This window comes from Alligator mississippiensis, chromosome 14, assembly GCF_030867095.1.
Source record: "Alligator mississippiensis isolate rAllMis1 chromosome 14, rAllMis1, whole genome shotgun sequence".
Taxonomy (NCBI): Eukaryota; Metazoa; Chordata; order Crocodylia; family Alligatoridae; genus Alligator; species Alligator mississippiensis.
Genome location: NC_081837.1, coordinates 24,677,734 through 24,702,332, shown reverse-complemented (window position 1 = coordinate 24,702,332; position 24,599 = coordinate 24,677,734). Strand labels below are relative to the sequence as shown.

The 24,599-nt window shown below is 45.9% G+C and overlaps 1 protein-coding gene across 1 annotated transcript; it reads right to left on the bottom strand.

Annotated features, from left to right (window-relative positions):
- Positions 1 to 4,480: 4,480 nt before the first annotated feature.
- On the bottom strand, positions 4,481 to 9,487 carry LOC102575527 (C-C motif chemokine 3). The gene is made up of 4 exons (XM_019492976.2): positions 9,449 to 9,487; positions 6,152 to 6,246; positions 5,661 to 5,772; positions 4,481 to 4,955 (listed from the first exon to the last, which is right to left on the bottom strand). Exons 2-4 carry the CDS (start codon positions 6,222 to 6,224, stop codon positions 4,868 to 4,870), a joined length of 273 nt encoding a protein of 90 aa, XP_019348521.1. The 5' UTR covers positions 6,225 to 6,246; positions 9,449 to 9,487; the 3' UTR covers positions 4,481 to 4,867.
- Between the last annotated feature and the right edge of the window lie 15,112 nt (positions 9,488 to 24,599).

Genomic DNA, 24,599 nt, shown 5'->3' with positions numbered 1-24,599 from the left:
GCCACACCTCAGTCCCTGGAAAAAAATAATGGAGCAGGAATCCATGCGTGTAGGAGGGCTATTAGGAAGGCCAAGGCAGAGATGGAACTAAGGCTAGCGTCCAGGATTAAGGACAACAAAAAGTTATTTTTCAAGTACATTGGGAGCAAGAAGAGGGCACTAGGCAATGTAAGACACCTGCAAGTCACAAACGGTAATCTGGTGGCCATGCCAGACAAGAAAGCTGATATTTTTTTAAGTTTCTGTGCCTCTGTTTTCTTGAACAGCGACCGGGATATCCCACCTACTAGAGGTAGGGACAATATTGGGGATAGCTCTATTAAACCTTCAGTCAGAGCAGACATAGTTAGGGATCTTCTGGAAGGGCTAGACATTTTTAAATCTGCAGGTCCAGATGCCCTCCACCCAAGGAGCCTTTGGCCTGGTTGTATGAGCTTTCGTGGTCATCTGGCCAGGTGCCGGGGGATTGGAAACTGGCTAATGTGGTCCCTATTTTTAAGAAGGGGAGGAAGGAGGACCCAAGTAATTATAGGCCTGTAAGCCTCACCTCGGTGCTCGGGAAGCTCTTGGAGAGGATCTTCAAGGAGCATATCTGTGGGGGGCCTGTTGGGGAGATCATGCTCTGAGGCAATCAGCATGGGTTCACCAAAGGCAGGTCCTGCCAGACCAACCTGATTGCCTTTTACAATCAAGTAACTAAATCCTTGGATGATGGTGTCGCTGTGGGCGTAGTCTTTCTAGACTTTAAGAAGACCTTTGACACTGTCTCTCACCCCATCCTCATCAACAAATTAAGTGACTGCGGCATTGATGCCTGCACAGTTGGATGGGTAAAAAATTGGCTGACGTGGCGCACCCAGAGAGTAGTGGTGGGTGGGTTGTACTCAACCTGGCGAGATGTGAGCAGTGGGGTATCCCAAGGCTCAGTCCTGGGGCCCGCACTGTTTAACATCTTCATCAGCGACTTGGACAAGGGAGTGGAAAGCACACTGTCCAACTTTGCTGATGACATTAAGATGTGGGGCAAGGTGGACACACTTGAAGAGAGGGAGAGGCTGCAACTAGATTTAGACAGACTACAAAAGTGGGCAGATGAGAATAGGATGGGGTTCAACGTAGACAAATGCAGGGTGTTGTACCTTGGGAGAAGGAATCCACAGCATACATACAGGTTGGGGAGCTCCCTTCTTGAAAGCACAGAGGTGGAAAGGGATCTTGGAGTCATTATTGACTCCAAGATGAACATGAGCCGCCAATGCCAGACCGCAGCCAGCAAGGCCAGCCAAACCTTGTCATGGATCCAAAGGTGCATCTCAAGCCGGTCCAGAGAGGTGATACTCCCCCTGTATGCGACTTTGGTCAGGCCGCAGTAGGAGTACTGTGTCCAGTACTGGACACCAGACTTGAAAAGGGATGTGGCCAGCCTGGAGAGGGTTCAGAAGATGGCCACCCACTTGGTGAGAGGGCAGCGGGACAGGACCTATGAGGGGAGACTGAAGGACCTGAACCTGTTCAGCCTCAGCAAGAGGAGCCTGAGGGGGGACGTGGTGGCTGCCTACAAGCTTATCAGGGGAGATCAATAGCAAATAGGCAGAGCTCTTTTCTCCCCAGCACCACCTGGGGTGATGAGGAACAATGGTCATAAGCTGATGGAGAATAGGTTTAGGGTGGAGATCAGAAGGCAATATTTTACAGTTAGGGTGGCCAAAATCTGGAACCAACTTCCCAGGGAGGTGGTCCTCCCCCCTACCTTGGGCATATTCAAGAGGGGGTTGGACGATCACCTGTCTGGGGTCTTGTGAACCCAGCATTCATTCCTGCCTGTGGCAGGGGGTCAGGCTAGATGATTTCTTCAGGTCCCTCCTGACCCTAGCTACTATGATACTATGATTTCAAAGCACTTGGAGGAGAACAAGGTGATTAGGAACAGTCAGCATGGACTCACCAAGGGCAAGGCATGCCTGACTAACCCAATTGCCTTCTATGATGAGATGACTGAATCTGTGAATGCAGGGAGACCAGTAGACATAGCATACCTTGATTTTGTGAGGCTTTTGCTACTGTCTCCCACAATATTCTCGCAGGCAAGCTAAGGAAGTATGGGCTGGATGAATGGACTGCGAGGTGGATAGAAAACTGGTTTGAGCATCGGATTCAGAGGTTAGGAATCAATGGGTTGATGTCTAATTGGCAGCCGGTATCAAGTGGAGTACCCAAGAGGTCGGTCCTGGGGCTGGTTTTGTTCAATAGTTTCATCAATGGCATGGAAAATGTCATAGAGTGCACCCTCAGCAAGTTTGCAGATGACACCAAGTTACAGGGAGTACTAAATATGCTGGAGGGTAGGGCTAGGATTCAGAGTGACCTCAACAAATCGGAGGATTGGGTCAAAATGAATTGAATGAGGTTCAACAAGGACAAGTGCAAAGTCCTGCACTTAGGACAGCACAATCCCATGCACCACTACAGCCTGGTGACTGACTGGCTGGGCAGCAGCTCTGCAGAAAAAAAAACAAAACAAAACAAAACAAAACAATCCTGAGGGCTACAATGGACAATAAACTGAATATGAGCCACCAGTGTGCCCTTATTGCCAAAAAGATTAACGGCATACTGGGCTGCATTGGTAGAAGTGTTGCCAGCAGGTCAAGGCAAGTGATTATTCCTATCTATTTAGCACTGGTGAGACCACATCTGGAGTACTATGTTCAGTTTTGGGCCCCCCACTACAGAAAGGATATGGACAAATTGGAGAGAATCCAGCAGAGGGCAATAAAAATGGTGAGGGCCTGGGGTACATGACTTATGAGGAAAGGCTGAGGGATCTGGTCTTATTTAGTCTAGAGAACAGAAGACCAAGAAGAGATTTAATAGCAGCCTTCAACTACCTGAAACAGGGTTCAAAAAAGGATGGAGGTAGACTATTTTCAGTAGTGGCAGATGACAGAACAAGGAACAATGATCTCAAGTTGCAGCAATAGAAGTAGGTTAGATATTAGGAAGAATTTTCTCACTAGGAGGGTAGTAAAACACTAGAACACAGAATCAGATTATGACATGTTGGGGCCCTAAACTAGGGGTTCCCAACCTTTCCATGACATGGCCAGGCAAGTTGAGGACCGCAAGCAGCTGTGGCCCAGCAAACTGCAGACCACCACGTGGAGCCCCATGGCTGGAATTTCTGGATGGAACACAAGTAAAGATACTTATACCCCCCTGGGCAGGGGGGTGGGCCCATACCTCAACCATAGCTGCCGCGGGCCCCACAGAAGGAGTCACAGCCTCCCCACCTGGCTCTGGTTTGCTGGTTTGTGGTCACTTATGGTCCAGCAGCTGACCCTTCACAGCCCAGGCCCTTGTAATTTGAGGCTTTAAGATGAAGTTTACTTAGCCTATGCCTAAATCCAGCACTGCTGGAACAGATTACCCAGAGAGGTGGTGGAAGCTCCATCCTTGGAGGCTTTTTAGACACAACTAGACAAAGCTTTGGCTGGAATGATCTAGCTGGGAATGGTCCTGCTTTGAGCAGGGGTTTGGACTACATGGCCTCCTGAGGTCCCTTCCAAGCCTAATTTTCTATGAGTCTATGATTCTATGAAGCTCACGAGGCAATTAAACTTGCTGAGTGAGCCACAGAGGTCACTAACATTCCAAATGAGCTTCAGAGTTATCAGCTGGACTGTTGTGGGTACCTCCTGACACAAGACAGGACACTCATTACCTGCAAAGCTCCACCTAAAACCCACCTCTCTACCACAGACATAGAGCTAGGAATTGGCACTTGGAATTCTGGCTCCTATGTAGGACATGAAGATCTCATATCATCCTCCCCTTCCCATTCTGCTGAGTGATAGGAGTGGCTTTGTCCTAAGTGAGAGGGGACCTTATACAGAAAAGTTAAGGAATGACTGCTGTAACCAGTAGTGTAACAAGCAGGGATTATGCTTTTGGTAAACCATGTAGGAGAGTGAGGTTTCCAAGAACAGGGGGGCAGGGGGCTGGCTGGCATGAGTGAGTTCTGAAAGTAGGGGGCAGGGCTGGGTTAGGGGTCACTGGAGTCTTACGCAGTCCCCAGCTGCTGCTGCTGCCACTATGTGCTCTGTCCATCCCAGTTCTTTCTCTTGAAGCTACAACAGCACCATCGTGTCCATGCATTGGCATCTGCTGCAAGAACAACACTGTGAGGCTGCTCTTGCTTTCAAGGCGCAGACTCCACGGGGTTGGGGGATGAGTTTGGCATCCCTCCTAAGACAGCTTCCCAGGCTGGTACCCCTCTTGTCCACCTTTAGTTTCACTAGTGGTTGTAATCACAGCACATTCTGACTCGCACATGTCTGAGATAAGCCACGTGACCTGACAGCAAACATGGTGCCCTCAAATGCCCTCTCCCACAAGTGAATACCAACATCTTTTTTTTTTTTTTAAACGATTTTTTTTTCTTTTCAAGTTAAGCTGTTTCACTGCCAACTGTAAAGGGCTGTTTTTTAATTGGGATTGCAATATGCAGAAATATATTTTCCAGAAAACCACACATACCTTCCAAACCATAACTCACACTAACACAAGCTATAGAAATAGACAATTATTTTTATGGACAAACATCTTTATTAACAATCATAGCATAGTCTATGACTGTAAAACTTGTATTTTCTTTTAAAATAAAAAAATATTTAATCTTAATTTAGCTCGAACACAAATAATTTAAATAAAATAAATTGTTCTCTTTAACAATAACATCTTCAAATATACCAACATTCCTAAATACAATTAAATACAATTATATTATTTCCCTGAAAGAGGGATTGCTGCTGTCAGAAGCCCAAGACATGAGGAATGATGGTCGGTAAGTGCTGTAGTGAGGAACTGGTCAGTTTTTCTTGAGATGTTTCATGTAGTCCTGGACCCATTTTTCATTGGGGTCAGCACAGACTTCCCGGCCTTTCTTAGTGGTGAAGCTGAAGAGAGAACAACACAGTTCAGACTTCTCAAAAGGAGAAAAGATAAAATTGATCCACCAGCCCCAAGACACAAGCTACAGATGGGTTGTTCATAGAGGACCAGATGGAATCTGTATTGCCCAATGCTCCAAATAGCAATGTGACATTTTTTTTTTTTTTTAATAAACGACCAATCAAAACTCAACTCCTCTCCACTATAGGAAAGCTGATCTCTGCTGGACTGAAGCACACATACTGAGTCTGGTCCCAGTGAAACAAATGGCAGCAGCACTCATCATTCCTGCTTACTTAGGCCATGGGAATGTCATTTAATTGTTGCAGCCTCTCCTGCTGAAGACTTCTTCCTGACCCAACACTGTTCCTTCACAAGTACTCTAATAGCCTCAAAGACTGAAGGCAATGTCAGCCCATGGTGGGTGTGGATGCAAGAACTGAAGAGTGAGCCCTCAAGCAAGGCACTTCTGCATGGGAATTCAGAACATCAGCACAGCCAAAGGTATCTGCAGCTGCCCACGATGGGTATTAATGAAATAGCAAGGGTCACAGGGAAATCTGGAGCAGCTTTGAATGGCTGAATTTTAGCTTATTCCATTAGAGGGGTAAAAATACAGATGCTGTCTGTATTACAGGTTATTCATATGCTCATCCTATGGATGTTTCTCTGCATGATTGTACAACATGCCTCTGAAAAAGCATACTCACATCACAGCTGGCTGGGAGCACTTGCTACTGGTGGCCTTGTAGGAAGTCACAAGGGCCCGTGGGATCTTTTTGGTATAAGTGAAGCAGCAGGAGGTTGGAGTGGTGACGCCATCTGGAAGGGGAGGAAAGAAGACAATCTGGTGATTTTTCCCTCTACTTCATGACTGAAGGTGGTTTAGAGGATTAGAACACCCCTTCCTGGTATCATGTTGGGGTCAGCTACCAGCCAGTCCCACCTGCATCAGCACCACTTAGAGACCTTCCATGATTTCTGAGAGATTTCAGTCACAAAGGTCATATGCAGCAGTTTTGGGGGTTACGTCCCATTCTCATACTTCACCCTCAACAACTGCACTGAGAGGCTGTGAGCAGAAATGACAGAAGAGGGGCTCTCCCCTCCTGAACCTTAAGCTCACTGAAAAGAACCCTGAGCCAGAGCTTTAGAGAGTGAGCACTCTGATATATGCATAAAAGAGAAAGACAGAACTCACCAAGTTGAGCCTGGATTTGGGAGCAGCAGGCAGTGAGGAGAAGAGTGGCAAGGGCAGCCACAGTGACTTTCATGTTTCTGCTGGGTAGGGAGGAGCTGCAGAAGCAAGGCAAAATCAGTGGGCCTTCTGGGCAGTTGGGTGCTGACTCCCTTCTCTTCTTCTGCTTTTATACAGTAGCTGTTGGGTGGGATTTGCTTTTCAAAGAAAAAAAAGGAGGATCACATCCTCCTAGGGAAGTGATGACATAGTCACCCAAATTATGCTGAATTGAGCAAACAGAGGGAGCAGCAAGGGGAAGGAAGTTGGAAAGCTGTGACCTGTGACTTTTAGATTCCACTTCAGTGCTCAGAAGAGCAGAAGCAGGACCCTCAGGAACAAACAAAGGAAAAGAGGGCAAAAGCCCCTTGTGGTATAGGTGGTTGCCCCTTCTCTTAGTTACCATACTTGCCTTTGTCTTCTTTGAATTTCACCCTGTTTATTTTGGACCATTTCTCTATCTTAGACCATGTGCATATATGTTCATGTTCAAAGGCAAACTTCCACACTTAAGTAAGGAAAACTCAAATGCACAAATATAAAATGCGGGATCTCTGGTGAAGCAACAGTTCAGCTGTAAAAGTTCTGGATGTTCTAGTGGACCATAAACTTGAAGATGACTGGATGTGATTCCTGGAAAAAACATCATGTATCACTAAGGGATATGTTTTAGGTAGTTTCTGATGGATGCTTTGAAAGCCCATGGGAAAAGGAGTTGGTGGTCTCATACCTTTGCCTGATAAACAGGAAACCCTATAAGAGGAAATCCACAAATCCATGTGTTCCTGATGACAGACTTAACAATGAAGCTGAGGGTTGAGTGAGCTACAGAAACTGAACAGCCATCTCAGCCCAGAGATTCAAGGCAGGATGACCAAAAGAGCCACTGGGACTCCTGCAGCCTCACATGCTGCACCAGCTTGGAGAAGCAGAGAACTTAAGGCTATCCAAAGATCACCTTTATTTTTAATTTAAATAGTTGCATTAATGAACTCCAAAGAATTTGAATAGACTTCACTTGTTAGTGACTGTGACTGATGTCATCAGCAATAATGGGTTAATTACCAAATGTCATGCTGGCTGGACAATAACTAGGCAAGATCTGAAACTTGTAACTTCCCTTTTGCTCTTGCCTGGAATTGCACTAATTTTGAAGGGAGGGGTTGGGCTGTTACATGGTACTTAGGACTCTAATATTCCTATGTCAATTCTTCTCCAGTTTTCTTAGTATAGGGGTGCCAGAGAGGAATGTGGAAAAAATCTAGCCACAGTGTAGAAACAGTCATACTGGGGCCGGGGTGGGGGTGGGGGTGCTCTTTTCAGGTGTAATGTGCATTTGAGAAACTGGTGTCAGTGATGTTAACCAAAAAAACCCCAAACAAACAAACAAAACCCCCCAGATATTTGGCAATCCAAGTGAACTGATCTTCAAGTGTGTCTTTAAGATTAGCTATTTCTATTCAAGCCAATCTCTTCCTTGGTTACAGTGGGCATGTCTACATGAGATGCTTAATGCCCATTGGACTAATTTTACTGTGCATTAGCACAGCTGGCAAAAATCATGCTAATGTGCTAATACCCCCAGTAGGCATTAAGCATCACACAAAAAGTGTTCATATGCACTAATGCTCATTAATGCCGATTACAGCAAATTAAGTTAGTACCTGTAATAACAGGTACTAAAATTAATGTGCCATAATTATGACACATTAATTAATTTGTAGATGCACCCAGTAATGGGGTAATTTCTGATTGATGATGGCTGGGTTTGGATTTTAAGGATTCCTGGCTCTTTGGCAGGATGACTATTAGGCCTGTATGAAGTGGTTTGTATTCGCTTCACATTCAGTTTCAGCTTATGTGGGGGGCAGTGATTAAATTCAGTGATTTGAATCACTGTCCTGAATTGATTCAGCTGAATCTGATTCGGAGATTCACCAGCTGCTGAATTGGCTGAATCTCTGAATTGAACAGGTCCTATCCCCCGCCTGCTCTCCCAGCCCCGACAATGGCTGCCCTGCCCAGCCCCAGCATCCTGGTACATAAAAAAAAGAAAAAGAAAAAAGCCCCATACTCACTAGCTCCTGCCAGGTGGGGGTGTGATCCCTGCTGCCCTGCACTGCCACAAGCCTCCAGAGGCCCTGGCAGTGGCTGCAGCAGCCAGTGTGTGCAGGGATTTTTTTTTTTTTTTAAGTGCTGGGACACTGGGGCCAGGCAGGGCAGCCATTGATGTGGCTGGGAGAGCAGGCAGGGGGCACTTAGGGGGACTGGGGGAGCAGGCAGGGGATGGGGCCTGGTGGGGGTCCCCCCATGGCTCCCTGCCACCTATTTACCAGCATGGAGTCTGGGTCTAGCTCCCTGCAGCAGTGAGCGGGGACTGCCTAAATCTCTGAATCTCTCCAAATCTTTTCCAAATTGATTCAGAGGATTCCAATCAATTCCAATCAATTCAGACCTTTTTATTGGTCTCCCAATTCAATTTGGATTTGGAGATTTGTCTGACCTGTTGATTAAGTCCAAACAGCCCTAAGCAGTCACTGTTCTGTCTGCCTGTCCCAGTGAAATTGGAGACACTTACACACAGAGACACCTGTCAACATTAGCTAGCATATACCACATGCCTAGGGTCTGTGGGGTTGGGGTCCATGCTGTGGGAGATGGGGGCGGGGGTTCCTGCTTGAGCAGCAAGCAGTGAGCAGTGAGGGGAAGGGTAGGGCAGGGGGAAGCCAGGCAGACCCTGCTGTGCCTGCAAGTCGATGCCAGAGCTGAAGCCAGGGAACAGAGGGGAGGGGCCAGCCCTGCTGTAAAGTAGAGAGCCCCACCTAGGCCAGAGAGAATGCTGGGATGCTGGGGGTGTCTGCTTTATCTTAAACCAGCAAGGGGTTTGAGACAGACATTGCATAAACTGGTTTGAGCCAAATCAGTTAAGTCTGATAGTACATTCAACCAGGGTTATCTCAAACCAGTTTCAGCCATTATCAGACTGGTTTATGTGTACTGAACATCTGTTCTGTTACAGGTTTAAACCCGCTTCTGATCACTTAAACCAGTATATGTGTAATGTCTGTCCTCAGCCTAATAGTTGCAGAGGCTCAGGACCTTTCACACAGTTTATAGCCTTTTATCAGCCTTATTTCCCCATACTAGCAGTGCCTTCCCAGGTGCCATCCATGGTCTCCTTCCATACCTTCATCCACAATCTGAGCCTCTGGTATTAAACAGAAACAGAAATAAGCATGCAAAGCAAACCACTTAATTTACATATGCAGTTACAGGCAGTCTTCTCTCATTCCATGCATTGTGGAGCTCCTTCTCTGAAGCTGGCAAGGGCCAGACTGACCCTTTTAGATCTTATCAGCCTTTTCTCCATCCATCCTGTTAATTATTGCCTGTGGCCCTGCCACCACTGAGCTCTGAGATCTGATTGCACTTCCAACACCTGTGGGAGAACAGCTGCTTCTCTTGGAGTCTCTGAAGTCCCAGCAGCCTTTATTCTGTCCTGTAACCAGACTGCAGCTCTCTGATCCTGTCCTCCTCAGTAATAGGGTAGGGTCCCCTTTACCCGAGGGATATTTCCTGACCTTCACATCAAACATAATACAACACTTGATTCTCTTTGGGAATTCCCTAGCCATAGTTGTGTCATGTTCATTCAAGTGGATCAGCCAATCAGAGCCTAGGAAGCAGATTGAGAAAGCTGACACCCCCCCCCCCCTTCCCAGATAGATAGGAATGGATGATTCCTATTTATACAGCTCATTGCATCATGACCATTGCAGACCTATCACAACATGCTGAAGATGCTGGAGAAGAAAAGATGTAGTTGGGTTCCTATGATGAAAAGTGTTGAATGAGCTGAGTTCCAGCCTGCAATTCCTGTGGGTAACACTTGGCAGGGGGCTCTAGTGTGAGCAGGCCTTATAAATAATTCTTATAAATAGTTTCATAAGCAGTACATCTATGTGCCCTTTTCACCCCAGGGGCAGATGGCAGTCTGGGTCTGGCAGCAGAACCCAGAAACTGCTGTCTGATTTGTTCCCCATGACTTCATGTTTCATTTAATTGTGTGAGTGTTGACACCCAGCTTAATACTATAATTTTGTAACTATAGTACAAGTATAGCTGCAAGTGTGGCTGGTTGAGCCTGAGGAAAAAAGACTAGCTCTGAGACAGCTTCAGGGAGAGAAGGTCCCAGGGTGGTCAAGGCGAAAGTCCTAGGGCAGACAGGGAGAAAGTCCCAGGGAGGACAAATTGGAGCCTAAGGAAGGACAAATGTTACTGGAATAGAACAGCAAAGCGTTTTTGTTTTGAAGCAGTCTTCTGTGTTTTGGGAGACATCAGTGCTGAAGAAAACACCCCTCTTCCCATGAGGTGACCAAAAATAAGGAGCTCTTGGAGGTGGGGGTGGTACAGATTATTGGGGAAGCCAGGGACTGAGAAAAGCCAGAGTCTCAAAGACAGAGACTTGCTACTAGTGAAGCCACACTAGGGTTGGCTTCAGGGGGTCATCTCAGGAGAGGAAGACTGAATAAGGCTGCTTCTTGAGGAGTCCTGAGGAAAAGCTTTCCCCTTCCACTCAGAAGGGGAATTCATCCCCTGACAGCTGTTGGATTCAGGAAGATGGTCTCTTGTGAGACCCCTTTAAGATGTGGGGGAAAGCTCCAGTAGGATGTCTGAGATTAAAGTCTCAGAGGACTTAGATCTGTACATACTCGGTGCTCATACTGAAGGACATATATTCTGGTGGGCAGCACATTCCACACAGAACTGGAGATATGCTGCTCTGGTGGGGATACTACTGTTATTCCTAAAACACAGAAGTCTACAAATATAATATTTACAGATGAAATGGACTGGGTGAGTTTGGAGAGAGAGTTGGCCTGAAATCCATAAGATGACGCCCAGTAAAGACAAGTGCAGTGTTGCACCTAGGAAGAAATACTGTGATGCACAAGTTTAACATATGGAATCTACTATAAACAATAGCTCCTTTTCTGTAAAACAGATTTGCAGGAGGTTTACAGAAAAAGAGCTAGTGGTTATAGTAGATAGAAAATGACACAACACTGTCAAATCACTTCAAAAAAATGGAAATGCTGTTCTGGGATGAATTAACAGAAGTGTAAGACACAGGAGGCAATTATTTTTTTCCACATGGCTCTAGTGAGGCCTCACTTGGAGGAAGGTGTCTAGTTTGGGACACTGCTTCAAGGAAGATGACCCTTTTGAGATAGTCTACAGGAGAGTAATATGACTAAGTGATTCATCAAATCTGGCTAATGAAGAAAGGTGGCAGGAACTGGGTTTGTTTAATCTACAAAAAAGAGCACTGAGAGGAAGCATGGTAACAGACTTTAAATATGTAAAAGCCTTGCATAAAGAGGGCAGCAGTCAATTACTTAGCATATTCAGTGAAGGAAGGAGGGAGAGGTGTGAGTAATTGGCTTAATTTTCAGACAGGGAGACTTAAGTTAAATATCAGAAAGAAATATCTATGAGAGTGATCAAACACTGGAACAGTTTATCCATGGATCCTGGAGATTTAAAGAACAGGTATGACAAACATCTGTTAGGGAACACCTATTGTATTTGATCCTACCTTGCAGCAGTGGGGATGGACTAAAGGATCATTCAACTTTACCCTTCTTTCTATGAGGCAAAAACTTGCAATAAAGGGCTGAAAATAAGTCACACATCACTGGGAAGAGGAATTTCTCTTCTTCAGGATATGAGTGGAGAGTTCCTGACACTGGTGCTTGTGGAAGGGCAGCCTGTGAAACTGAGGACATTCCTGGATTCCCATCACTGCCAAACCTCACAATCCTATGGAATCTGAGGTGCAGGCCAGCACCAGGGCCAATGGGGTTCACAGCTGTCTCCAAAGATGTCACATTCTGGTCGTGACCATGAGGTATCAAAGCTGAAGACACTCCCTGGAGTTGCCAAAACTCCAGTAAGTGTCTTTCAGCTTTGCAGGAAGATTGCTGCCAGCACAGGATCAAGAGTCTCTCTTCTCTTCTTCTTTTGATTCATGGATTAAATCATAGGGATTAGTCCCTACAGAGAGAAGCCAGATATGAATAGGCTGGCACCTACAGAAACCCCTTCTGGGGGCAGCAAGCCTAATGACATGGTTAAGAAAATGGTTTCTGAACCACAGGCCTGGTGGGTGTGGGCGTGGGTGTGAGTTTGGGTAGAGGATGAGCAGAGTCACAGGACTGGAAGTAGATTTACACAATAGGGCATCTACAGGGCCTGATGCTTCTTAAGACTCTGTGGGTTGCTAGGTGCCCCACCCTGCCCCAAACAAAGAAAGCAAATGACTCAGGCTTCCTTAAACTGCAACCATTTCCGATCATGAGGAAAGAGGATTTCCGGAATTATTTGACATTAAGCCCAGTACATGGAAAGAGCAACCCAAAGTCTGACCTCCCCCCACCCTATGTAGTTGACCCCTGCCTCCATCCAGTTACACTGTAATTCCATGTTGCACTGGTACAAATTCCCTACAGTCTCCACTAAAAGCTCCTAAAGCAAGTGCTGACACAGTACAAATAGGCTTTGACTGAGAAAGAGCCAGAGTGACATGCTCATGACTGCAATGGGGATTCTCAATCACAGAAATCTGCGTTTGGAAGCTCACCCCTCACCTTTACCAGTAGGCCCCTCCATTTGGTAACACTAGACATGAACTGGCCTTGCTTGCCCCCTTTCTGAAGGCTCAGTGTGAAAATGGGAGCTGGGGAGGGGCATCATTTCTATTCCAATTTCCATCAAAGCACCCCTGAGAGAGGCAGGAAATAGAGAATAATATTCTCCAGCTCTTATAATAGTACTTGCCATCAGGAGATCTCCAAGTGCTTCACAAAGATCAGTACCAGTAACCTCATTTTACTGATGGGGAAACCAAGGCACAGGAAGGAGACGTGAGTTGTCCAAAGTCAGCTGACCAGTGCAGCAGAAACAGGACTTGGCTTCATGAATCTTTAGCTAGGGTTTTAACCACTTGACCACACTCCCCTCCTAAGAAAGTAAATTTACCCTGATGTTTAATTAAAAACTCAGCATTCATGTTAGGAAGTTAGGAACACTGACCCTGATTCTTAGTGGCTAGAAAAGATGTGAAAGCAGCAATAACAACAACAACAACAAAAAAGCCATCAATTAATATATAATGGTGGGGAAAATGGAGACATTGATGGCAACAAATATACCAGAAAAACAGAACAGAAGTTAAGAAGCTCAGGCAATTGATAAAGGGTCATTAAGAAAAAGACAATGAGATATCTGTGACCAAGTACCGTAAGTAATTTATAGGCTAATGACAGTCAGAAGGAATTTCCAAATCCATCAAGAACAGAGGGGAAGCTGCACTTTTAAAGATCCTTTGCCAAGTCACTTTCATTTCTGAAGCAGAAAAGTTAGTAAATGTTTCTGTTCCTCATTTGGACCAAAGTCAAAGTCTGGCTCATACAATGATGAAATATTTTCAAACTAACAAGTGCTGAAGAGGATGCTGCAGGTTCCTTTCCTTCCGCACACATTAAAGATTTTCAAATCAGGAAGTCTGGATCAGTTGCACCACTGACTGTAAAAAAATCCAGAAGTTTAATGGAGTTTCTCAGACAGAAGATATTACCATCTGTAATTAGAGACAGAGATTTTTGAAAGGAGAGGGCTTTCTGATCTAGCAGACAAAGGCAGAAACAAATCCCATGAGTAACTCTGAGGCTGGACATATTCAGATTGGGAACACAATTCAACTTGCTATCAGTGAGAGGAATAAGCTTCTTCAGGAATGTAACAGGCCACAGTTGAGCCCAGCTGACTTGTCTGTTACTGACATTGGGCAGAAGAGTGTGGCCTCACCCCCAGACTCACCCACCACAACTTGATATTTAAGAGGTACAATTCTTTTGATGGTACCTTCCCATCCTGCTGCATTAGTAGCTCTGGCGAGCTTCATCCACCCTGCTGTTTGTGGTGGCACCTGCCTTCCTAGTACACTGTCACCACTTTCACAGTATCTAGTCCATCACTAATGTCCCTTCTTCTGTGCACCAAAGGGCATCCACTTCCCCCCCAAATGGATGCCATCCCAAGTGTGGTTAAAGGGGACTATTGGGAGCTCCTCCACCCCTACACTCTCTTCACAAGCCCCCGAGTGCTTAAATTAGTCATTGGTTCCCTGGCTTGGACTGGGAGCATTTCAGATGCACCCAACCTTTAGTTTTTTGTCAGGGTGCCTTCCTGGGGGATACACTCCAATCTTCCTGCCTGGGATTCCTAAAAGTCTGTTTTGAATAAACAAACAAAAATGTGGGCAGAATTGCTTCCCCTCATAGTTTCCAGAGTGTACTTATCAGCCTCTCATCTAAGGGCCCTCACTTTCACTCCTGTCCTTCTCTTATAGCAGGTTCTGGGGCGCTCCAGATAGTTAAGCTTGGGCGCTTTTGGTTCTGTGGCATTTCAGTCTCCTACAGGTGAGTAGATGCTCTCTAACTGAAGAAAATCCACAGTGGAGCTGGACCTCTTGGGCTTCCCTGGTGCCCTGAGCAGGGCTTCCTCCATCACACTTTCTATTTGCCTCCCCTGCACTCTGGGTTGGTGCAGCCAGTGTGGGCAGCACGAATGTGAAACTGGCAGTGACAGAGGCAGTCTCCACCCCTTGGTCCAGAAGGTGGAAGGTTCCACTCTGTGTCAGCATGGGTGTCATTCTGGCAAGGCCGGCAGTAATGCAGATGGGCTCCAGGACTCACTCCAGTAAGGGGCAGGGTGCAAGCTGAGTTGTTCTCTCCCCTCACCCTGAGACACTACCCATGATTACAAGTCTTAGATCAAGAAATCCTATTTCACTTTAATGTACCTAAGCAGCACTCATGTAATACTGTAAGTGCAGTTGATGGCACTAACATGGCTTTAAATTCTGTTACCTTCTCCTCTACTACCAGAGGGTATCTGCATAATTGGATGATCCTAGTTCATCACAAGCATAACTAGAATCTAAAAGCTGTATACATGACCAAACTGCACATCTGTGGTCATATAAGCACTATTTAGGTTTGTGAAGATGAATCCGGTTTTGCCCCTAATGTACAAAATGCACAACTATCTAGGGACATATACAACAAGAGGAAAAGTTTGTATACAGCTATTCCAGAAGCAGAACTGTGCTGCTACCCAGTGCATCCATAGGTGGCGGATAGAGGAAAGACCTTCAGGGAAGGTTAATTGCAAGACAAGCATGGGTAACTCTGACAAATAAGCAGTCACAGGCAAAGCAGTGGCTGAACCAGCAGGATGTGGTGGGGACAGCAGATGGCAATGCTTTCCTTCCTGAAAAGCCATATATATCCTTTGATGGTTCTGTGACGTGGTGAGTATGGTCACCACTATGAGAAACCTTCCCTGCCCCAGCCATGGGTCTACAAGTTCTCAATGGCAAAGCAGAAATAAAAAGATGTTAAAATCTCAACAGCTGCTAAGGCAGATGAAGGCTGCAGTGGAACAAGATCTCCAGTTTTCTAGGCCTCCCTGCCATTGGATTAAGATCCTGTTGTCAAGAACTGTGTAGAAGTTGATATGGAACAGTTTCTCTGTGATAAAAGAAATCATGTACTGGCATCTTCCATGAAAACTGCTTTCCAGCACATTTTTCAATCCTCTTGGCAAATAGCTAGTGACACTAAGAACAGGATTGTTAGGTCTGGAAACTCCTAGCCATGAACTAGCATTGAGAGTCAGATGAATGATGTGGGGTGAGTCCATAGGTTGGATCCAGTCCGTGGGCCCAATCCAACATGCATGGGACCAGGGCCAGATACGGTGCACACCAGATCCTGTATGCTATAATGTAGCCATGGTCCTGCACCAAACTGGGCCCTGCCACTGCCCTAGCCCCATGCACTCACAATTGGGCCTAGCCCTGGCCCAAGCCCCAGCCCTGGTCCTGGCCCTAGATCTGTGTCCACCAAATCAGGCCCTGCCACCACATGCATATGCACGCTTGTCTGCCTGTGCCCTCTTTCCCTGCCTCAAACCTCTTTGAGGTTGGGCACCAAGCACATACGGGAATGAAAAAAAGTTTTAAAAAGCAGAGCAGGGCACAGTCCCGGACCATGACCTGAGGCAACCACAGGCTGGGTCCTCCATGGAGAATTTCTGGCTGCCAGAGCATCTCTATGGTTGGCCCCTCGCCTTGGTGCTGAAACACATGGCTGGCCAGGCCACATGTTTCAGCACCACAGCTCCAGTGCTGGTGAGTAAGGGGTCAGGGGGGCTGGAGGAGGGGGAAGGGGACAATGGGGGGGCCCGATGGCCCTGTCAGCCCCCCCGAGGCCCCCTCCGCCTGCCGCGGCTGGCCCCTCCCCCCACCAGCTCCCCTGAGGCCCATGACCCTTGCCCTGGCTGGCCTCATCCCCCCAACCCCCCCGATCCCTCCCCTGACCCCATAGTTAAAAAAAAAAACAAAAAACAAAAACAACGACCCCCCAAAACGGCACTTATCTGCAATCTGGCTGCCGTCTGGCTGACTGGGGCCCCACCCACACAGTGCCGGGCAGGCTGACTGCCCCAGCAGCCCCAGCCCTGCCCCCCGCCCACTGTCCTGTGCTGCCTGGGGGGGCTCTGCCAGGAGGACATGGATCCCCCCCCCCCCCGCTTCTAAGGTAAGCAGAGCCTTTTTTTTTTTCATTCTTTCTTTTCTTTTTCTTGTTTTTTTTTTTTTAAGTGATGGTGGCTGGGATCGTGGGGATAGCCTTGGGGGTCTGGGGGTGCAACTTGGGGGGGTGAGGCTGGGTGGGGCAGTCATTGGGGGGGGCTGCAGCACCTGATGGGGGATGGAGCCAGGTGGGGCAGCAATCAGGGGGCTGGGGTGGGCCTTTCAGGGGGGTGGTAGCCCCTGTGGGGGCCATTTGGCCCCCATTGGGGGGCCATACTGTTTGTGAAGGGGCCAAAATCCTTGTGTGGGGGCTGAAACCCCTGTTGGGGGGGCAACCCCTTGTGTGGGGGCCAAATCCCTTGTGTGGGGGCTGAATCCCCTGTTGGGGGGGCAGAACCCCCTTTTGGGGGGATGAACCCCTTGTGTGGGGGCCATTGCCCTGTGGGAGGGCAGCAAAAAATGTATTCATGCATCCATGAAACATGTATTTAGAGTTCACTTTGTTATTATGATAAGAGACTTGCTTTAACATTGTAAGATATATCAATAAAATGTTGCCCAACTTATCGCTGTCTCTGTCTCACTCTCTCTCTCTGTTTATAGTGGTTTTTTGTTTTACTTGTGAAGGAACATGGATTTGGGGATATTTTAAAGAGTGACTTTGGGATTTTTTTTTATCAGGGATTTTTCAGTTTTCCAAAAGGAAAACCAGAATTCCTGCTATGGAGGCCAGTGGCAGGACCCTGTTTGCTCAGAGCTGTCACCTTGGACCCATCTGGCTGTGGCTGACCTCCTGGCCAAATGGTGCCAGGAGGACATGCTTTGACAGTTCAAACAGGCCACCACACCCAGAACATCTTCTGGGTGATAGCTGCCCAGACGGCCGGGCAGGGGGCACAAATGGCAGTAGTGCCGCACAAAGGCCAACCCTGCAACTGAAGTCCACTGGATCTGGCCATAGAATGTTTAAGGAACAGATAAAAGCAATCTATGAACCATTAATGTTTACTTGTCATGCAAAAGTTCTAAAAATAATGTCCCAGAATGCCACAGAAGGGCAAATATTGTACCTGTCTTAAAAAAAAAAAAAATAAATATATATATATATATATATATATATATATATATATATATATATATATATATATATATATATAGACTAATCAGTCTATAATTATAGACTAACCTGGCAAGATACTGAAACAATGCATTAAGCTTTAAGCTCTTTAACACCTAGGGCATAAAAACAAACAAACAAACAAACAAAAAAACCCAGACAGTATGGATGTATCAGAAATAAATCATACTACAATCTAGTTTCCTTCTCTGACAAAGCAACTTTTTCTTTGTGCATAAGGGTGCAATAGATGAGATATACATTGACTTTAGTAAGACTTTTGATACAATTTCCCTAGACTTCCTATCTTGATAATAAAATTAAGGGAATTTTGACTAGATTGATTTGCTATTTAGGTGGGTTGACAACTGATCAAAAATGTATTCTGAGTAGTTATCGCTGTCCAGTATCTCACTATCAAACTCAAAGGGCATATAAAGTGAGGTCCCACAGCATTCTCTTGTGCATCTGACAGTATTCAGTATTTTCTTTAACATCTTGTGTAACAGAACAGAAAATAACCTTACAAAATATGCAGTTGTCACCAGGTTAGGTGGGTTGACAGGTCTAAACATAAATGACATTCAGAAAAGACAAGTGCAAAGCACGATAGTTAGGTCAGAAAATCCCAATGCATGAATACAGCTTGTTTAGATGGTAGTACCATAGGAATGATTTAGCACTTATAGCAACCACAAACTGACTGAGTCAACAACATGATGCTGCTGCAATAAGGGCAAATCTCATTCTGGGCTGCACTAAGACAGGTCACATGTAAGGAATGGAAAGTATTAGTTCCATGCTACTTGGCACTGGCAGACAACATCCAGTTTGGGGCAACGTGCCTTAAGAAAAATATGGAGAAGGTCAAGACAGTTCAGCAGAGAGGAATGAGATGGATAAGCAGCTTTGATTTAAAAGGAAAGGTTGAAGGAATTGTGTTTATTTAGTCTAGAAAATAGAAGATTGAAATTAAATATAATTAATCCTTCAAAATGCAAAAGGCAAGTGGTCAATTGTTCTGCCTGACAACTGGCTTTAGGACAGTGGTTCTGTTTTTTTTTTTTTTTTTAGGTTCAAGGCACCCCTCCACAACTTTTGTGAATTGAGCAGCACCACATTAAAAACAAACAAACAAACAAACAAACAAACAAACAAACAACCTAACTTAAAGTGCTTACTTCCTTGCAGAGGTGCCATTCAGTGAGGAGTCAGGAGATAGCCAAGCAGGGAGGAACTTTAGCCTGAATATAATTGCTTATCTCCTCACACTTCATGGCACCCTTCAAAGGATCTCTCAGCACCCTAGTGTAGCCCAGCACAATGATTGAGAATCACTAGTGTAGGACAAAATGGTAATTAGCTTCCCTTGCAGAAAAGATAATTTAGGTTGGATATTAGCATAATCTTGCTAACTATGAAGAGAGTGGAATCATGGAAAAAAGCTACCTGGGAACATGTGGGATATTTGTCACCATGGGGTTTAAGGATAAGTTAAACAAACAAATGTCAAAGACGTAGTAAGTTTACTTGATCGTGCCTCAGCATAGAAGGCTGGCCTTGATGACGCCCGGGGCTCACTTCCAGCCCTGTATTTCTATCACTCAAAAAGTCTATGTTCTCTTTTCACTAAAAGGTTACTGGGCTCAGCACAGGATTCAGTATATGAGATTCATGGCTTTGTGTACACAGAACATCAAAGTAGATTACTATAATGCTCCCTTCTGGATTTAAAATCTGTTAGCCAGAAACAAGGCGATAACGATAAAAACTCTGGGTGCAAATGAAAGCTGCCCATGTGTCCTCTGAAGAAGCAGAAGTATGGAATAAAACCACAGGGTCTTATGCAATTGCCAGAGTTGATAAATGCTACTAGTCATTCATAAGAATTATGCAAATTACTAGCTAGGGTCTCTTGGTTAGTTTGTGCTGCATAGCAACACCCATTCAAGTCACCTCCTTATACATTCATACCATAGGAGGTCATTTAATTGGTCATTAAGGACCAAGGTTGTTCTAAGGAGCAAAAGCAGCTGATTCCCTAGTCTCAGTCCCATCTCTATCAGGTCTTTGGGCTCTTGTTAATTTAGAGACCTTAATACATATGCATTGTGTAGGGACAAATTGTATGCTGAGGAGGGTTCTTCCAGAGATCTGCACAAAACCTGCACATCTCCTGGTAGGGACATTCACTTGCTCCTCTCCCATGTGCAGCCCTATACACCCAATCAGTTATTTTAAACTGAAAGCAGAAGTTGAACCTGGAAGAATACATATACATTCTTCACAACAGAAAGAGCACTGTGTGCACATGTGTGAGTGTTAGAGCTGTGAAAAGCAGCACGATTTTGCTTTGACTTCTTTTTTGACATTTTGATGGAACAGTGTTTCGTTTCACGTTTAATTTTGTTTTGAAAGCACTGTTCCATCTCATTTCATCAAAACAGTCTTCAAACATGGAGAAACATGAAAACGGAGGAGAAGCAGCCTCCTGTGATCTCAGGCAGATCGGGGGACCACACCCCTGGAGGAGTCAGATCCTTATGGGCAGTGTGGGCAGAAGGATGCTGCTGCTGCTTGGGACCAGCACTGGAAGCTGAACCTGGTGGAGGAAGGCAGAATGCAGCCCTGGTGCTGTGCTCCACTTCCCAGCCCCACACTGGGCTCAGCTCCATGGGGCTGGGAGCCACTGGGTGCTTAGCCTGGTGAAGGGAGGTGGAGTGCAGTGCCAGGGCTGCATGCTACCTCCCCCCACTGGGCAGCACACCACTGGGCACTGAGCCCTGTTGATGGAGGTGGAGTGCAGGCTCAGTGCTACAGGCTGCCTCTCCACACCAGGCAGCAAGCCACTGGGTGCTGAGCCCAGTGGAGGGAGGTGGAGCACATCCCTGGCTCTGCCAGCCTCCCATCACTGGGCTGGGCTCCTTGGAGCTGATGGAACCAATCAGAGTGCAGCCCGGCATCAGGAGGTGGGCAGAACCAGTGCTGTCTCCCAGCAGCTCTGCCAGCCCCATGGAGTGCAGCCCAGTGGCAGGAGGTGAGGAGAGCCAGGGCTGCGCTCCCCACTGGGCTGAGCCACATGGGGCTGCAGAGCCACTCGGACTGCAGCCCTGGCTCTCCCCTGCCTCCCACCACCTGGCTGCTACTTCATAACTAGAAATGTTTCAAAACTTTAACCTCATTTTGTTTTGAGGCTGTTTCAAAGTCCTTCATTTTATTTCAATTTTGCTGTTCCAAGCTCGAAACGAGTTGAGACAGCATTGAAATGAAACAGCTGGTGAAATTTCGCACAGCCCTAATGTGCGTGCATGTGTGTGTGTATGTGTGATCTAGTCCATAAAATTGCAACTGTTTAGAAATGGAAAGATACAACTCACAGACATAAAGCCATGACTAGGGCTCTATAGAAAACAGAATCATGGGCTGTTTCACTGGCATTTCAGTGAATCCTAGCTAGGTTTCAGTTTGGTTCCTAGGTTCCTACAAATTCTCCCCATGACTCCTGGTGGGCTGACAGGGACCCAAGAGCCTGGAAGCCTGACAAGCTCACAGGCCACTGACTCCATGACAACTAGGAACCCCAAAAATTCCAGAGTCCACAACTCTGCAGCAAACCACCACATGGACTGTCTGTGAGCCAACAATTGCTAGATAACTCACAGGCTCCATTCTTTTCCATGGTGAATGTTGGAGCTTTTAGTTTTCATTCTAGATCAGAATTAAATCAAATTCTGAAATACCAAAAAAAAACAAAACAAAACAAAACAAAAAAAACCTACAAAAGGTCTTTTCTCCAACCAGTTCTAGTCATAGCAGTTTTCAGTCAGATACACCTACTGTGATAAAATACTATAGTTATTATTGACCTGTGGGGTCAGACCAACTCTCAGGATCTCAATATTGTGCTGTTACACAGGAGGGTGTAACACAATTGCATATACAATTACATACATATACAAACACACAGATCAATTAGGTGCATACACATGCACACTACCAGCTCAGGCACAGGCACATACACATTCAAACCAGCCTAGGCATATGCATGCCTATCACCAATTCAAGCACATACACTATACACCCCAAAAGTTAGACACAGATCACTAATTCATATAACATGCACACAATGTCATACACACACACACACACACACACACTCACAATGATACCTATATATGTATAGATAGATAGATCTCTCTCTCTCTCTATATATATATATAGAGAGAGAGAGAGATGTGTGTGTTTATTCACTAATTCACACACGCATACCACCCACCTACACATACACACAAGTCAGTTCCTAAGTTGGGTGTTGCGATATGTATGTATGTGCTTGCTGTACTTGGGATATCTGGGGAAAGGTTAAGGTAAGAAAGCAGAAGTGTAAGGAGTGAAAGTTGCTGGGAATGAAAGTCACTGGGACTGGGATTAGAACCAGTAGACCTAGAGGGGCCTGGGCTGAAGAGGCTCGGGGGTAACTTTAGGTTAATTGATCTTAACCAATTAAAAGACAAAGCCCAAAACCTACAGAACAGGATGTCTCGGACGGCCAAAGCCGACTCGAGGTGATTCAATAATTACTCGTTCGTCGGGGCAGGCTGATGAATAGAGAGGCCGAGAAAGCTTTATGGTTGTAAAACTTTACTTATGTCGCTTGCTGTTGCGATGAAAACGGTCCGGTCGTCTGAACAACTACGTTAGTTGTTCCAACTGGCAGGGCTCAGGCCAGCAAGTCCGTCTACAAATCGGGCCAGCAGGGAAAGAGACACGTCTGGGATTGCGCTCGGTGACGGGGAGAAGAATCGATAGGTGATCAGTCTATCGATCAGCTCAGCCACGAGTCAGATCTCTTCAGAAGCACTCTGCAGCGTGCTCAAAGTTCTCTGACTTCGGCAGAAGTTGTGCTAAATTTTAAATGACCAGCAAGCCAATTACTAGCCGCCACGTGTGCATAATTTAGAACTGGCCAATAGCGGGACACAAATTTACATTCGAATGGCGGGAACTCTCTTGCACCGGGGGTTTTCTGCAGCAACAGAAAGCCTTTTACTTTGCAAGAGGCTCTCATGTGGCGGGAAAATTCCACTGTGCAGAGGCACCAAAATCACTGGGTTGTGACATGCCCCCTTGCCGACGGCACAGCTGGAATTTTAGACACATGAGCTTATCATCCGGCATCCTTGTTTCGGGACTCACCGACCTGGCAAAGCCTTAACAACCAGTAATATATATATATACATAAGCAAACAACTTGATAGACCGGTCTTTTCAACAAGTTACAAAATACAATAACTTTGAACATATAACAACAACTGTTGATCATCGTCTGATTGGAGAACATCTGCTTGGGACTTCCTTCATCTGGTTGTCAGTCCGTCCTCTCCTATTAACAGACAATGTCAATAAAATACTTAATAAAATGAGAAAATATTGTTATAGTGAGTCCTGAGCAAATGTACGTTCCCCGTCTCAGTGTCTCCTTCATAACAATCACTCTACTAACTAGAACAAACTGTAGTCTGGTACTTAATGAATCTCACAATCGGGTGGTTGTGGACCATTGTTTTTCTGGGGTTAGAGCTGTAAGAGAAAAACAACAACACAAAACAAAAAGACTCATAATTGGATTTACTGTAAGGATACTAGGTGAACGTTGGAACGGTGTGTCATCCAGTTGTGATGAAAGATAATAGGAGTACGATCGGGCTTTTCTTCTAATTGGACAGAATAGGTATTAGGATACTGTCCCGACCACTGAACAGTCCCTTTGTGAACTTGTGGATGAGACTGATGGGGGTGTGGTATTGAAATCCACACTAACTCATCTGGTTGGAACTTGGGCTCCCAAGGTGGAGGTTTCTGGACATTAGCTTCATCCCATAATGGTTTAGCAGTGTTTAGCGAACTAAGGACATTGTGATTAAATTTAGTCCAGTTTTTAAATGTCCCTCCTCCTATAAGGCAAAGTTGCTCCTTGTACAGAACTATGCGTCTTTCCACAACACCGTTGGACTGTGGGTGGTATGGCAAATGAAGATGCCAGACTACATTATGAAGACGAGAGAATTTATCTAGAGTATTTGAATTAAACGGGGGTCCTCCATCCGACTGAATCTCATGAGGAGGTTGCCAGGTAGCAAATACAGCAGTCAAAGCAGAAATGCCAGCAGTAGCATTACTTTTCCGTAGGGGGATAACCTGTAACAGTCTTGTTCCCAAATCAACAACAACTAGTCCTTTATTTGGTGGCTTAGACCCTGGGAGGGGTCCCAGTAAATCTACCTGCCAAACTTTTCCCGCTTGAAACTGTGAAGAATCGAAAGCTCCTAGTTGGTGCTTGGTTCTATGGCACTTTTCTTTAGCACACATGTCACAGGCCTGAGCTACCCTTTCCCAATCACGCCGAGCTCCGTATGAGGCCGGCTCTGTAAGGGTTCAGCACCAACATTGATGGCAAGCTAATGGTCCCGGCTGACCCCACGCAAGGAATGGATTTACTTCAGGATCAGTGGTAGATGTGACAGGCAAGACTATGTTGGTTCGGAGTGGATCTTCCAAGAGCTTATCAATTACCTCATGCACTGGATCGGTATCTGGACGATGGGACTTAGTGTGCCTAATCAACGGGAGGCGCA

Coding starts and splice junctions, on each gene's coding strand:
- LOC102575527 (XM_019492976.2), bottom strand. CDS start 6,224: ATGAAAGTCACTGTGGCTGCCCTTGCCACTCTTCTCCTCACTGCCTGC. Junction 5,773..6,151: donor CCAAATCCAGGCTCAACTTG/GTGAGTTCTGTC, acceptor CTCCCCTTCCAG/ATGGCGTCACCACTCCAACC. Junction 4,956..5,660: donor TGCTCCCAGCCAGCTGTGAT/GTGAGTATGCTT, acceptor TTCTCTCTTCAG/CTTCACCACTAAGAAAGGCC.